This window comes from Pelobates fuscus, chromosome 9 (assembly GCF_036172605.1).
Source record: "Pelobates fuscus isolate aPelFus1 chromosome 9, aPelFus1.pri, whole genome shotgun sequence".
Lineage (NCBI taxonomy): Eukaryota > Metazoa > Chordata > Amphibia > Anura > Pelobatidae > Pelobates > Pelobates fuscus.
This window is the reverse complement of record NC_086325.1, coordinates 12,780,198-12,794,723: the sequence shown is the minus strand read 5'-3', so window position 1 is coordinate 12,794,723 and position 14,526 is coordinate 12,780,198. Positions and strand designations below refer to the sequence as shown.

Sequence of the window (14,526 nt, the reverse complement as noted above, 5' to 3'; positions counted from 1 at the left end):
TCTTTTATTAGAGGCAAATGAGATAGGGTACAGAAGAGAAATTGGGGGAAACGTTCAAATGAATTACAGTATTGAGTCAGTACAGCAAGTTTAAATTACATTTCCTGAATTGCGTTGCCTCAATTTTTAAATTTTTGTCGTTAAAACTTTAGTTAGAAAATACAGGCTATGGATCATAAGATCCGGTTGGTAACATGCTAAAATATTAGAAGTCATACAGTTGGTTACACGTGTGTTGACAAGAAGCTCACAGTTTAGAGATACAGTGGTTAAACATTAGGTTAAATGGTATGGGTGCCGATCAGTGAATTAAAACATTAACAACGTGTAGTTATATTGCATGCAGGGTCCTATTCAGTGTAGAGTACTGCTAAGTTACAAGTTGTTGCACGAAAAGAGGCAGCTTTAGGCCAAGTAAGGTCCTGGAAACTCAGAGTATAAGATGATAAGCTAGGTGGCTCGCATGTTTTGTCATTTTTATGTGTCGAAAGTATGCAGTCATCTCCACTTGAAATACATGTAAAATCGTGTGTGGCTTTAAGCATTTGGAAACTGTTAGTTGTAAAATGATAAGCAAGAAAATACTTATTTAGCTCTGCTGACCGGAGTGGTGGCAGGGAGAGAGGCTACTGCAAACCTTCACCCTACGCCACTGGTGTGCTGGAGCAGGTAGTCCATGCAGTGACTTGTCATATTGCCTTGAATCCGGTCATCCGTGTTGGGGACCCGAGGTGAGGCAGGATGTTGTGAGCTTTTGGACCTTGGTACTGCCAAATGGTGGTGATGGGAGTAGCTGTCCCGGGAGTCCGTGAGTCTAGTCATGTGCCTTCTTTCAGCCCCTGATTGCCGTGATGATCGGGTCTGCTGCTTACTTGGCGGAGAGCACGGGAGTGTTGACCAGTAGACGGTCCGGGGTGTGCCAGTCTGCTGGTTCGGAGACTTGGCCTGCAACAGTCTGCTTGGGTGCTGGAGCTGGCGCCTTGATTGGGCTTTTTCCCGCTTGTGTTTTCGTGGAGGGGGATTCCCGCCTAATTGGCGTCGTGTTGCCGGGCGGATCCATGCTGTCACCTCCTTTATCGCCCTCGTGTAGGCCGGTCTCTGGGTGCTTAGCTTGGTCCACAGGTTGGTACACATCTTGACATAGAACACCCCTATGTGCTGGGGTGGCATGTGGAGTATGCGGATCGTGTTAGACTGTGCCTGTGCCGCCATCTTGATCGGGGCCTGGCTGCTTCTCCTCGTTTTATTCGTTGTCTCTCGTGCTGGTCGTGGTGTGGGGGTAATCGTCCCCAGCGAGGACCGGGATGACCCCCGCCGGTCCAGAGGGGGGGGGTTGGAGGTGAGCACTGTGTGGGTATCACCTGCGAGGTTACCATCCAGGAGAGCGGCCGCCTCTCCCTGGCTCGATCGCGGGTAGGCCTCAGACCGGGATTGTGGGGACCTGATGGGTTGCGGGTGTGTGTTTAACACCAAAACGATTCCCTGGGTCTCCCCCACTCAGTAGGCACCTTCCCAGCGGTGAGTGAGCGATGGGTCGGGGTATATCCCCGGTTTTAGTCGTCGGTGTGCAGGAGCACTCGTGGAGCACGTCCACCCTGCTAGGAAGCCAAGCTCCGCCCCCACATTCTATGTTTCTATGTTAAAAACAGACTGATTTAATAAATGAAAATCACACGAAAGCATATAACATAACGATCACAATAAAACAACATATTTAATCACCTATAAAACATATTAAATTAAACATGCATATAAAACAGCAATATAGCAGCACAAATGGCAGCTTTAAGTTCTTAAAGCAGCATAAAATTCCAAGTTCCCCATGACAGGCGCTGTGAAAGTCCTATACCCACAATAGTAAGGGATACAACGTATCATAACAGCTGTCCTATTCAGAGAACCTTCAGGGGGTCCCGCACAGGTCAGGATTCCTGTCTTGTTCCAGTCTCCTTTAAGTCCCAATTCAGTGTTGGAGAGTTTGTGCCCAGGTCATTTCTCCAACTGCTCCCTGTCAAAGTCTGAAAATGTCAGTAAGTCTTTAAAAACCAAACGCATTTCCCCTATCAATGGCTCAATCTAGATTTTTCTCTCTATATTTCTCCTCCTGCCTCAGCCTCCATTGAATAACAAGCCTACATAGAGATATATCTATCTATCTCTCTCTCTTGTTTAGGCCCTTATTCAATGCCCTTTCATAGTTTCTACCTTGCGTTCAGCAAGTCTCTCTTGTCATTTTGATATTGACCTGGGCTTGTTTATTGACTTTGTGCACTTCTGGAATCCTGAGCCGGCTTGTTAATTCATATATCTGTATTTCTATAATTCTGATCCTGGCAATTTCTGACTTTGTATTTACCTAACATTAAGAACCGGACACTAAAGCCTGGTACTTATTTGATCCTCCATTAATGGGGTTCCCATATCCTGTAAGTTAGGGTAATCACCCGTGACACCATGTGACACAATAGCCCAGGGGGTGCAGGCGGAACCCAGGTTCCAGATTCCAATATTCACTATTTATCTCCATTGGTGACAAAAACTAAAATAGAAGAATCTACTCTCTGCCGCATTCCTGGCATCAGGACAAATCCATCTATTTTGAGATTTTATTTTTAACTCAACACATTTTGTAGAAATTATTTTGAGCAGTGTGTGGGAACTGGGTTCTTTTTTGTTGTTGCCATTTCTTGTAATTTCTATCCATATTAGTGTTGTGCTATATAGAGAGAGTATCAAAAACTGACATTTTTCATTTAAAACACAAAATACAATCTGTATGAGTGAACTCAATGACAAAGTGTGAAATTACAGTGCGGCAAAAAAGTGACAAAATGTCAAACTCTATATGGAAACTGGGGAAATCTCACTAACAAAGAGGTTTATCATTCAAACTGCACTATACCCGTGAAACACATCCAAACTGGGTGACAGCTGTCCTACAGTAACCAATTATAGTGAGTGTATGCATGGGGAGGAGGCTCACAGTAAATGTGTGTGTGCAGTAATAATGATACCCATTAACCCCATACAGATTCTCTAGATTTGCGAATCTCCCCAGACCCAGTAAAATCTCCCAGAATGGATGATTTGTGGACTTTTCCGCGGAGCCGTAGACAATCAGGTGAGGATTTGAGTTTATCCATTGAGACTTTGGTCTTCTTGTATGTAAAGTCTTTTACATAATATGATACATTTTATTTTTATCAAGGAGGAATAATACTATCTTTATGACATCTTGAATTTTCCATCACAGTACAATCTCCAAACTGCAGTCATTCGAGAATGGAATTCCAGAATGTGGGCACAAAGTGCTGATTTGGCAGAATTCCCTAACCCAGCTGCAGACACAATTTAGCCTCCAGTTTATTAGAATTAGTGAATAAATGATAGCGTGCATGTTAAATCTTTAATTAGATATGATCTGATTGGAAGAGAAATGGAGGTAGAATGTTCGGCGTAGGTAGGTTATACTCCATGTGATGGTGGCACCCTCCATGTTCTCACTACATTTCAAGGTTCCATATATGTCATTCACAGAGCCACCCCAGTACATGTACAGTCCCCAGAGGACTAAGAAATCATTCACTTTATTGAGTCTGAACAGCAGTTCCCCCCATCGCCGTGGACGCAGACTGTCTGGTGAGTGAGCATACACAGAGGTAGACAGGTTCACTGAGTGACCACTCACTTCTAAATGTTGCTTTTATATCCAATAGAGCCAGCCAAGGAAATCCAGGAAACACTGGAACATAGAGGTAAGTGAATGCTCAGTATGCTCACTTTGTACAGCATTGCTGCAGAGGTACTATCACATAGTAATAGCACATCTATTCTGTTTTAGCCTACCTCTCGCTACGTTCTCTACTGTTACAGCGTAACTCTCACTACGATCTAAACTGTTACTATGTAACCCTCTCCATGCTCTATGTTATAGCGTACCTCTCCATATGACCTGTACGGTTATAGCGTACCTCTCCATATGATCTGTACGGTTATAGCGTACCTCTCCATATGATCTGTACGGTTATAGCGTACCTCTCCATATGATCTGTACGGTTATAGCGTACCTCTCCATATGATCTGTACGGTTATAGCGTACCTCTCCATATGATCTGTACGGTTATAGCGTACCTCTCCATATGATCTGTACGGTTATAGCGTACCTCTCCATATGATCTGTACGGTTATAGCGTACCTCTCCATATGATCTGTACGGTTATAGCGTACCTCTCCATATGATCTGTACGGTTATAGCGTACCTCTCCATATGATCTGTACGGTTATAGCGTACCTCTCCATATGATCTGTACGGTTATAGCGTACCTCTCCATATGATCTGTACGGTTATAGCGTACTTCTCCATATGATCTGTACGGTTATAGCGTACTTCTCCATATGATCTGTACGGTTATAGCGTACCTCTCCATATGATCTGTACGGTTATAGCTTACCTCTCGCTATGCTCTAGTTTCATGCCTCTCACACTTGCCCAGTCATTATAACACTATATCTGTTGGTTTGTTTTCCAGGTGCGGCACCATTGAAGGTAAGTTTCATTCATTCATTTTGGCTGAAGGATCTGTCAGACTGAATGTCGCATGTTGGCATGCATTTAGGCTAAATCAGGATTATTGGTTTTTTGCTCATATAAAGCTCATCAGATGAAATGCACACACAATGATCCATTTTTATGGATCTGGGATAGAAGCAGACGTTCAAATGAATTTATCTCTGGGGTGGTGAACAGTGAACATGTTGGTAAAGCTGCTCGCAGGCTGCACACTAACCTTAGCAATGCAAACCCACAATGCCAACGAGTAGCAATGGTAACATGGATCTTTAGATGTCATTTGTAGAGGGGACCGGATTAGATTAAGAATAAAGATGATGACCTCTCACTGTAACGAATAACCAGCACAAACAGCATGTTTCTTAAATAGAGTATGTTACGACCTGCAGTGGTTATGGTACTGTGGTCTTCTATTCCTTCCCCAATAGCTGAGCATAAGTGATTATGGCTGCATTAGGAGGTAGAGGAATAGTGTAGATGAATGCAGCTTCCAAGATGATTCTCCCCAGCAAATAGAATATCCCCCAAACATTAGCCTAGACTTCATGAAGGGTGTAACAGGAATGAAGTTTATTGAAAATTATTGAAAACACACTGGCTTTTAGGAGAAATCCTCCTGCAAGAGGACCTCCCACAGTAAACAAAGACAATAACCAATCAACATACAGATTTACAGTAACCCCGCCCTCTCTCTGCCTGGGAGATATTGAGATAAGTTAAGGAATAAACGAATTATCTCCAGGCAGAGGGCACACAATTTTCCCAAAAGGTGGAACACCCCATTTCCACACAAGGTATCCCCACAACATATACATATACATATCCCCTGATAGCCCCGATCTGGGTGACCAACATATCCAAATTTCACCCAGATCGGTTCAGGGGTTCTTAAAAAGCATGGAAGTCACAAGTTACCGACCACACATGAGGCTTCTGCCCAAAATAGTTCCATGAATTCAGCGTGTGCGGTCGGTCAATTCAGAAAAAGGCAAAAAATGAATAAAAGTCCCGAATGGATCCTCCTGGCTCATAGGAGCGATTGCTCCCCTTGTCCGTATGAACAAAACTACCGAATGGCGCTCTCCTGGCTGTTCGGCAACTAAAGGAAGCAGGCGTTCAGTAGTTTCAGCGGTGTTTCGGGAGGTCGAGTGTCCGATTTTAGTTCCAGACACTCGACGACCAAGTCCCGCTGCCTCCTTTCATGCCAACAAGATGGCCGCCGTTTTCTGTTCGACATGGCATTCGGCTATACGCACAGCGGCCGCCCAGAGAGCGCTTAATAGATGGTTCCTTTGAAGTGAATGAGCCAGGAGGGTGGTCGGTGTTCGGTAGTTTTAAACTACCGAACCAATAGATTCAACATGCACAAAATACTGTAGAAAAAGCCCGAACATAGGAGAAAATACCGAACTAAGTCTATTTTCTTCACAGAGTATATCCTCAGTTACTACAAAAAAGGAAAAGATTCTGCCTAGAATAGCCTCCACCCACCATGTCAGGCACAAAAACACAGGGCAGACAAGGAGAGGACAGTAAGTGCTAGAACTTGCACCAGTAATCAGAATAATGTATGCAGTCACTCACAAGCAATGACAAGACAGGAATGTAGGTTGTAGGCCAGAGATAAAGCTATAGTTCCACCTATTGGGCATGAATCCATTTAATGCATGTTACACACACACTGCAAGGTGATCGAGCAAGAGGGGAAAAGATTGGGCCTGTTCTACGCATACAACAATCCCCATATCGGTTTATCGTGTGACAATGAATCTGTATTCCCATGTTCTATGCATAGTATAAGGTATGTCGTGTGACAGCAAAGTCGTATTCTACATCTGTTTTTAGTAAACCATTATCTCACGCCCAATGCTTTCCTCTACAGCACGCAGGCAGTGAAGGAGAGCTTTTTCCTTCCTCGGGCTCTCTCAAGTCTTCTGACAGTGTCTGTACCTTGGAGTCCAGCATTCTGGAGACAGCAGGCGAAGTCTGTGAGGAGACCATAGAGGAATCTTCTTTCTGTTTGCCAGAAGATGCCTTGTCTGGCAGCCTCTCTATCACAGAAGAAATCATGGAATTGCTCAACCAGAGGGGATTGCGGTCTGATGTGAAAGACATGGAGAATTGCAATGATGATCCACAGAAGCAGACAGTTCTGCCAGAAGCAGAGGAGCAGGTAAAAATGGCGGCTTCAAAGACCTGGACATACAATAAGCAATAGAATTATTACAGATGCTTTGACTTATATCAATAATTTTGAGGTTTATACGTGGTCTATATGCTTAATCTCTAGGAATGTTAACAATATATAGCATTTAACAATGAACATAGCTCTGTAACTTGATATTATTAATATTTAATTTATTTTATCTGTAACCAGCTTACTACTGAACCAAAGATTATTGGACCACAGGAAGATCTGATTGAAGCAAATAATAAAGACTCTGCGTCGTTAGAGGAAACTGGAGATGAATTACCGGATACTCTTGTGGCCGACACAAACTCAGAAGATTGCCCAGGGCACACAGCCACAGGAGAAGGTTGTGTGGAATCTCCGACATGCCAATCACATTCCACCAGTTATTGCTCAGAGGAAGGGAAGAAAAAGAAGGCCAGCAAGGAATGCCCTCTGCATGTATTAGAGGAAGAGGATTCTACAAATTGCGTAGTAGAGGCTCCCAAACACAGTGAATTACAAGAGGAACTCTCTCCTTGTGTGGTGGAAGACAAAACACACATTAAGAGTAAAGAGGGGCAGAACAAAACAGAAACTAAGGAGAATGGCAAAACGGAGCAAGGAGATCTGGAAAAGGCAAACGAAGGTCAGATTGAAAAATGTGTGAAGGTCAAGAGAGACTCCACCCTGACCCATGATGACCGTTTGCTGATTGAAAGAATCAAACATTACTATGAAACCGCAGAGGCTGGGGCTTCGTTTCTGGGTAAGGAGGACAGCATCTGCTACATCCCAACTGGGGTAGTGAAGGACTCAATTTTGAGATTCAATTATATCCTACAGCAGGAGGTAAAAAAAGATAGGGAAAGGAGTTTATGTGAGAACAATGGCTGTACCATCAATAGTAAGCAGACCAGTCCACCAAGGAAATTACAGTCATGTATAGATAAGGAGTGTGACCGACCCAACACCCTTCTGGGAAACACTAGTTCTGTAAAGCTTCCTTTAGAGCAAGATTCAGAGTACAAATCCTGTGCTGAGATCCGGAAAGCCTGGAAAGAAAAGGAGAAACCAAACAATCCAGAAAGCCATGGAGTCCTAAAAAGGCATGGTAGACATGAAGATCAAGACAATGTGCTAGTCATTGTGGAGGAGTCTGACCTTGAAACTGGAACCCAGGTGCTCAAAGAAGATTCTGTGAAAGAAGTCAAAAAGGAGCAGAAGAAAACCAACACAGAAGTAAAAGTTACAAAACAGAACTCTCACCAAAATTTGGAAGCAGACAACAAAATTGCATTCTGTCCTTCTAGTCTGAGCCTGTATGAAACAGAGGATATTTGCCTTATTGAAAACTCGGAGAAGATCATTAACAAGGTACAGCTGCTGGCAAAGATGTACAGTGAGAAGATCAGCAGAATGAAGACTCAAAAAAGAAATGGTGACAAGAGGTCAGTGATGCTGAATAAGGCAATAACGAGAAGTCTACCGCAAGTCATTGAGGACAGACCAAGAGGAAGAAACATGGCAGGTGAGTAGAGACATTTGATAATGGCTACAATCCCGACAGTGATCATTTTATTGCTGTTTGGCCCTCTCTCGTGTGTAAACCATTAATAAAAGGGATATACTAGGTTACAAAATGTACAAATAAAATCACTCCCACTACAACATTGCATCATAATATATAAAAAAAAACAAAAATCTACTTGCATAATTTTTATTTCCTTTGGAGAAAATACTGAATATTTAGACCAATGAACAGTGCATTATACCGCTTGACAGTTACCCAAATGGATAAAATTATTATGAAATATAAACATGCTTCATACAACAGGGCTTGACAAATTTGCTTCGAATCTAGAAGCCAGCAAAAAAAAAAAGTTAGGAGCCAGCTTTTTCAATGTCAAAAATACAATTCTTAAAGGGACACTATAGTCACCAGTACCACTACAGCTTAATGTAGTTGTTCTCGTGTCTATAACCTGTCCCTCCACACTTTTCAATGTAAAACCTGCCTTTTCAGTAAAAAGGCAGTATTAACATTGTTGCCTAGTAACACTTATAGTGTTACAGACGGCCTGTAGAGTGCATCCTGGGTCAGTGCTGCATGGAGGTGCTAAATGTTCCCCATAGAAATACATTAATTCACTTCATCTCTATGAGGAGATGCTGATTGGCGCAGCATGGCGTTTTGACACACATGCGGAATAGCCTCCCAATGTTTTCCTATGGGAAAGCATTGGATTGGCTGAGATCATCAAGATTGCTGATCGCAGTCATGGTGACCGGGCCACCGATGGTGAGAGCAGCACATTATGGGGGAAAAAGGTGATTAAAAACTCTTTACCTGTGTGATTGGAGGGGGACCGGTCACCTAAACACACACTCACTCACTGACACACACATACTCTCACTCACTCACTGGCACACATACTCACATTCTGAGTCACTGCAATAACACACACTAAGGTGACCACCCAGCCTCCCCACCTGGAACTGGAGTGGTTCGGCTTTCCCTGGGGTCCAGTGGGGCGTCAGTCATCTCCCTACTCTGCTCCCTAGAGCGCTGTTTAGTAATGCCGGGGCCGGAATTACGTCATATTCCGGCTCCCAGCATCACTGGATGACGCGCGAGGGAGCAGAGCAAAGAGGTTACAGCTCCCTCACACGCCTGCCAGTCTGATTCAATCTTCTAGGAGCCTCCCGCACGTGCACACACCGGACGCTCTCCCGAAGCAGGATGACCGACTGCATGCCCATGCTCTCCATCAGCTGGTTGGCCAGCCGGCCGACCGCAAATGCTCTCCCTTTAGCCAGGCGGGCGGCTGACCGCATTTCCATGCTCTTTATGAGCCTGCCGGACGCCTTCACTCATAGGCTGCCGACCACCTCAGGGCCTGTATGGGCCAACAAATCCCAGGCGCCAGGACTAAAATCCTAGTTGCCATTGTGACCTGTGATTTGTCAAGCCCTGTCTTACAAGATGGTTGTGATACTGGCATATTATGTAATTTAGAACATAAAAAAAAGCCACTAATTTTTACAAGATTGGCAACAAAGAAATAAGCTCGACCCTCAGCTGAAATAATGACAATAACTGTGAAAACAAATAACATAAAATTAATCTGAAACAGAGTGTTAGCCAATAGCTGTGTAAACCATCAGGACAAAAAAAAATATTAGGAAATAAAGTAGATATAATGTATGCAGATAATATAAGGAATATTAAAACAGTGATAACACAAATCAGAAGCAAATATGTAAATTAAAGAAACAACAAAGCAGAGAATCAACAAATCGTAATATTTTAAAGAAAATATAGAGATCTGATCCTAACCAAGGAAACAGCATAGATTAGCTAATACATGCAATGCTGCTGGTTTAAAACAAGTTTCAGAGAAACCAGGTTTCCTAGACAGTCACCGGTTTACACTGATACAGCTTGAGATGGACGTAAGCCAATGTTCCATGATAATAATTAGCTCTATATCAGGGGACTTAATACGTAAAATGCCATGTGCATCTTTGTGTATAAATAAAGCTTTTATAATTATGGACATTTTTGTTCCTTCACAGAGCCTCAGCAGTATGGTCATGTATTGGTCAGCGAGACACTTCTACATATTAAGTGTGTTCAAGAGAATGGTCTTCTGTTGACAGCCCCCCGTGAGAATTCGTCAGACCTGTCCAAAGAGGACATGAAAATAGAGACCTCCATGGCTGAACCTTCAAAATGTGAGCGAACTGCAGAAGCTGATAAATCAAGAGACGAGTTACCTCTAAGCTGTGGGTCAGAGAAACCATATTTAAACCACCTTTTCGAAATGCCAAGTGAGCATATTGAAAGTGCGGAATGTTCAGTTAAACAATGCACGACAGTAGCCATTGAAAACACATCAATTACCTCTGTGTCCGTTCTGGAATGTTTACCGGCTACCAGTATTCTGTCTACTTGTGATAATGGGACGACTGACATCTGTGGGCCTACAGACCAACTGTCAGAGGTAAAAGAAGGCAGTAATGCTGGAGTATTTTCTGAACACGTTGAAGAGAATAAGGAAGTTGCTGATGTGTCAGGTGAAATCAGTCAACAATGTACGGAATTATATTCAGCCAATGTTTCAATACCAGATGATGGTACATTATGGCCACCACCTACTGAAGATCAAAACTTCAACAATAATAAAGAAGAAGAAAATGTCACAGAGGTAAAATTGTATTTGGATGGGACAGAACCTACATTGACTTCTAATTCTAAGTTTGAAAACATCTTCAAGAAGAAGAATGACGGGGAACACAAACAACTAGAGACAATAGATAATCCAAACACAAAGGGGATTCCTAACCTACCACAAACAAAGGTCCTTGAAGACTGTCCAGCAAATTATAGTTCCTCTGTCAATGACCAGCCTAACACTGAAGGGAGGACTCCACCCCTGCACGCCATAGAAAATATCTCAAGTTTACATTCTGAAGATCAGAGTGTTCACACGTGCCTTATGACTGCAGCTAAACCAAAAAGGCAGACATGCTCACCTTCAGTGGTGGATGTTATGCAGAGATTGCAACTGGACTCCTCATTTTCTATCCCATCAAAAGAAACCAACTCAAAAAAACTGAATCTGGCGGCACGTTCATCCTCTTTCAAGAGCAAGACTGCAACTGCTGAGGATTTCCAGGACAGCCTCCAGACACCATTACATCATACCAAACATCAGAAACCTGAATTTGGAGCTACACCAAAAATCCTCATACCTTTTGCTTTTCAAAGGAAATTGTCTAGTGCCATAGCATTATCTAAGTATTTGCCAGAAACCCATCAAGGCCAATGTCTTACAAAGAAGGCACCAATGACAAAGTCAAAGAGCTCAGATGTAGAGCTGCAGACTCCACCAAGACACGAAGCACAGATGAAGATCACTGATTCATCACCATATGCACAGCTAGCTCCTTCTACTTTACCAGGAAATGAGAACAAGCCCAGAGCTTTGAAAAGTAAACTTATGCGGGACACAAAAGAGGAAGAAGACCAGAAACAAGGTGACACCAAATCAACACAAACTCTTACCAAATGTAAGGATATAAATAGCCCCACTACTTTGTCTTCAACTTGCCAGCAAAGATATTTTGGGGAGAAGGAAAGCAAACTGCTGGATAATCCTGTCTCTTGGTCTCCATGCAATGCTGTTCTTATTGCCTTTCCTTGTCCTTCATCAATGAAACCAGCCCCCACTTCCACAGCATCTGAGCCAAATTCACGAGTCCAGTCCCCACAGACAATACGTAACCGAATGTTTTCACCACCTCCCCATTATAGCACAACAACGCCAAAGTCTCCTCGAATTCCTTCCTTCTCAAGGTCTAGACCTTGCTCATTTACTCCTCTCTGTTTTAGCCATATTGAAAGATCATCTTCATCATCAGCCAATTCTACTCCAACATGCACAAGCCCTCCTGCTCTGCCCTCATTTTCTAGTCCTCAGTCTGAGCCCTATGGCTTTCCTCTTCATACCCGGAGATCCCGGGGGAACAGCATCCATAGTGGAGAAGATGAAACTGGTTGCCAAAGGAGTGCACTACATTCACCGAGTTGGTCTGCAGATGAAGATAGCCAGTCAGGCTGTACCAACCAGTCACCTTCATTCCTGATCCCTGAAGTACATTCACACACAAGTGGTATTAGTTCCCATGAACTAACCAGCATTCAGTGGCCGGATGTACGCGAGCTACGCTCAAAGTATGGACCTCTTAAAGCCCAGAAGATAACCACTTATCAAAAGAAATCTGATATAAAACCATTAATCTTAATGAGATCCTCAAAATCTCTTGGTGATGAATCAGACCATTATCTGAAAAGAATGGGGTCTCTGGATGCAACCACTTTACCCTCCCGCCAAGAAGAATCTCTGAAAGAAATGTCACATTGTAACAATGCTGATAAGTTTGAAGCCCCTGATACCAAAGACAAAGGCACCTTAAAGGCAAGTTATTCCACCACCGTTAACATTCAGATTGGAGGAAGTGGCAGAATATCATCTTTCAGCACAGCTCAGGTGAGCCTAACCCATCCTTTACTTCATGCCCCGGAGTCCCAGGCATTAAGGAAAATCAATGTTAAAGGAAGCACCTTGGAACCAATGGCAAAGTCGTGATTTGTGTTGGAGGAGAGGTGGAAAGCCCAGCTAACAATGAAGATACAGTAAATGCTATATGAAGTCAGACTTTGTGATAAGAAATAGACTAATGTTACTGGATATAAAAAGGGAACAATCCAATAGGCCACAATTTTCACATTTTAATGAGAAAAAGCAATTTGCCAGTTTGCACTTTTCTCCTATTTAGTTTCTTATTATTTTAACAATATTCAGATGGGACCGAACCATAAAAAAACTGCTCTTATCCTCTTAGAGGCTCAATGAAACTGCACTTTGAAAGTATTTACATTTGTCCTAACAAATGCCAGTGTTATTTGTATTGATCGTGCGATGAATGGACTCGCCACATGTAACTGTCATTCATTGTGTGATTGAATTGTGTATTGTATGTAGGGAACAGCCACTCCATGGGAAGATATGTATTCTGCGGTCAGTTTACTTATACATGGTACTAGTACGTGATTATTTAGCTCCTTGTCATCAGTTAGGGTCACTAAAAGCAGAGGTGACGAAAATGATTTATTGGGCACATTCTCTAATCTTAAAGTCTAGGGAAAGTTATTATTAAATGTGTACATACAGAGCAAGCTCTGCTTCTGTGCATTTGGAAGATATCCATTGGCATGGTATGGAAGAGGGGGTGCAGAACATGGCGTGTAAGAGAGGGATCCCCTTTAAAGGTATAGAATGTAAGTGAGAATTCGCTCCTTATGGTATAGAAAGTAACAACAGGATCTGCCTCTGACGGTATAAACAGTAAGAGGGGGATATGCAGTTGACGGTATGAAATGTAAGAGGGGGATATGCAGTTGACGGTATGAAATGTAAGAGAGGGATATGCAGTTGACGGTATGAAATGTAAGAGAGGGATATGCAGTTGACGGTATGAAATGTAAGAGAGGGATATGCAGTTGACGGTATGAAATGTAAGAGAGGGATATGCAGTTGACGGTATGAAATGTAAGAGGGGGATATGCATCTGACGGTATGAAATGTAAGAGAGGGATATGCAGTTGACGGTATGAAATGTAAGAGAGGGATATGCAGTTGACGGTATGAAATGTAAGAGAGGGATATGCAGTTGACGGTATGAAATGTAAGAGGGGGATATGCATCTGACGGTATGAAATGTAAGAGGGGGATATGCATCTGACGGTATGAAATGTAAGAGAGGGATATGCATCTGACGGTATGAAATGTAAGAGGGGGATATGCATCTGAGAGAGTATAAGAGAGTATAAGAGTGTAAGAGAGAGTATATGTGTTTAAAGGTATGAAGAAGTATAGAAAGGAGACCTGTTTCTAAAAGTATGCAGGGGAAGAAAGACATCGGTACTGATGATACAGACTGGTAGTACGGAGTTTGGGGATCGGCACCTTACGGTATGTTTATTTTCCTGGGGATGTTTGATATATCAGTTGTACCAGAACACGTCTTAACGACAGGGAAGAGAAAGGTATATGTAGCATCAGCAGATAAAGTTTAAATAGCCAAAGTTTCATTTTAGGAACATGGGAATGAAGCTGACAAGAAGAAGCTTTTGAAAGACATAAGCAATATGTGGCATTAAATTAGAATAGTGTAGCCTGGCCGAAATATATCATTTTAATGACGTGCCTGTATGATC

General features: G+C 42.8%; 1 protein-coding gene across 1 annotated transcript in view; it reads left to right on the top strand.

Annotated features, from left to right (window-relative positions):
- Nucleotides 1-14,117, top strand: part of PLEKHG2 (pleckstrin homology and RhoGEF domain containing G2) — a 61,913-nt gene extending 47,796 nt beyond the window's left edge. Inside the window, exons 13-19 of the mRNA XM_063431207.1 lie at nt 3,032-3,121; nt 3,538-3,639; nt 3,717-3,755; nt 4,530-4,546; nt 6,453-6,743; nt 6,948-8,271; nt 10,320-14,117. Of these exons, the coding sequence (XP_063287277.1) occupies nt 3,032-3,121; nt 3,538-3,639; nt 3,717-3,755; nt 4,530-4,546; nt 6,453-6,743; nt 6,948-8,271; nt 10,320-12,895 (4,439 nt within the window). The 3' untranslated portion in view covers nt 12,896-14,117. The remainder of the gene's footprint in view (nt 1-3,031; nt 3,122-3,537; nt 3,640-3,716; nt 3,756-4,529; nt 4,547-6,452; nt 6,744-6,947; nt 8,272-10,319) is intronic.
- The last annotated feature ends 409 nt before the right edge of the window (nt 14,118-14,526 follow it).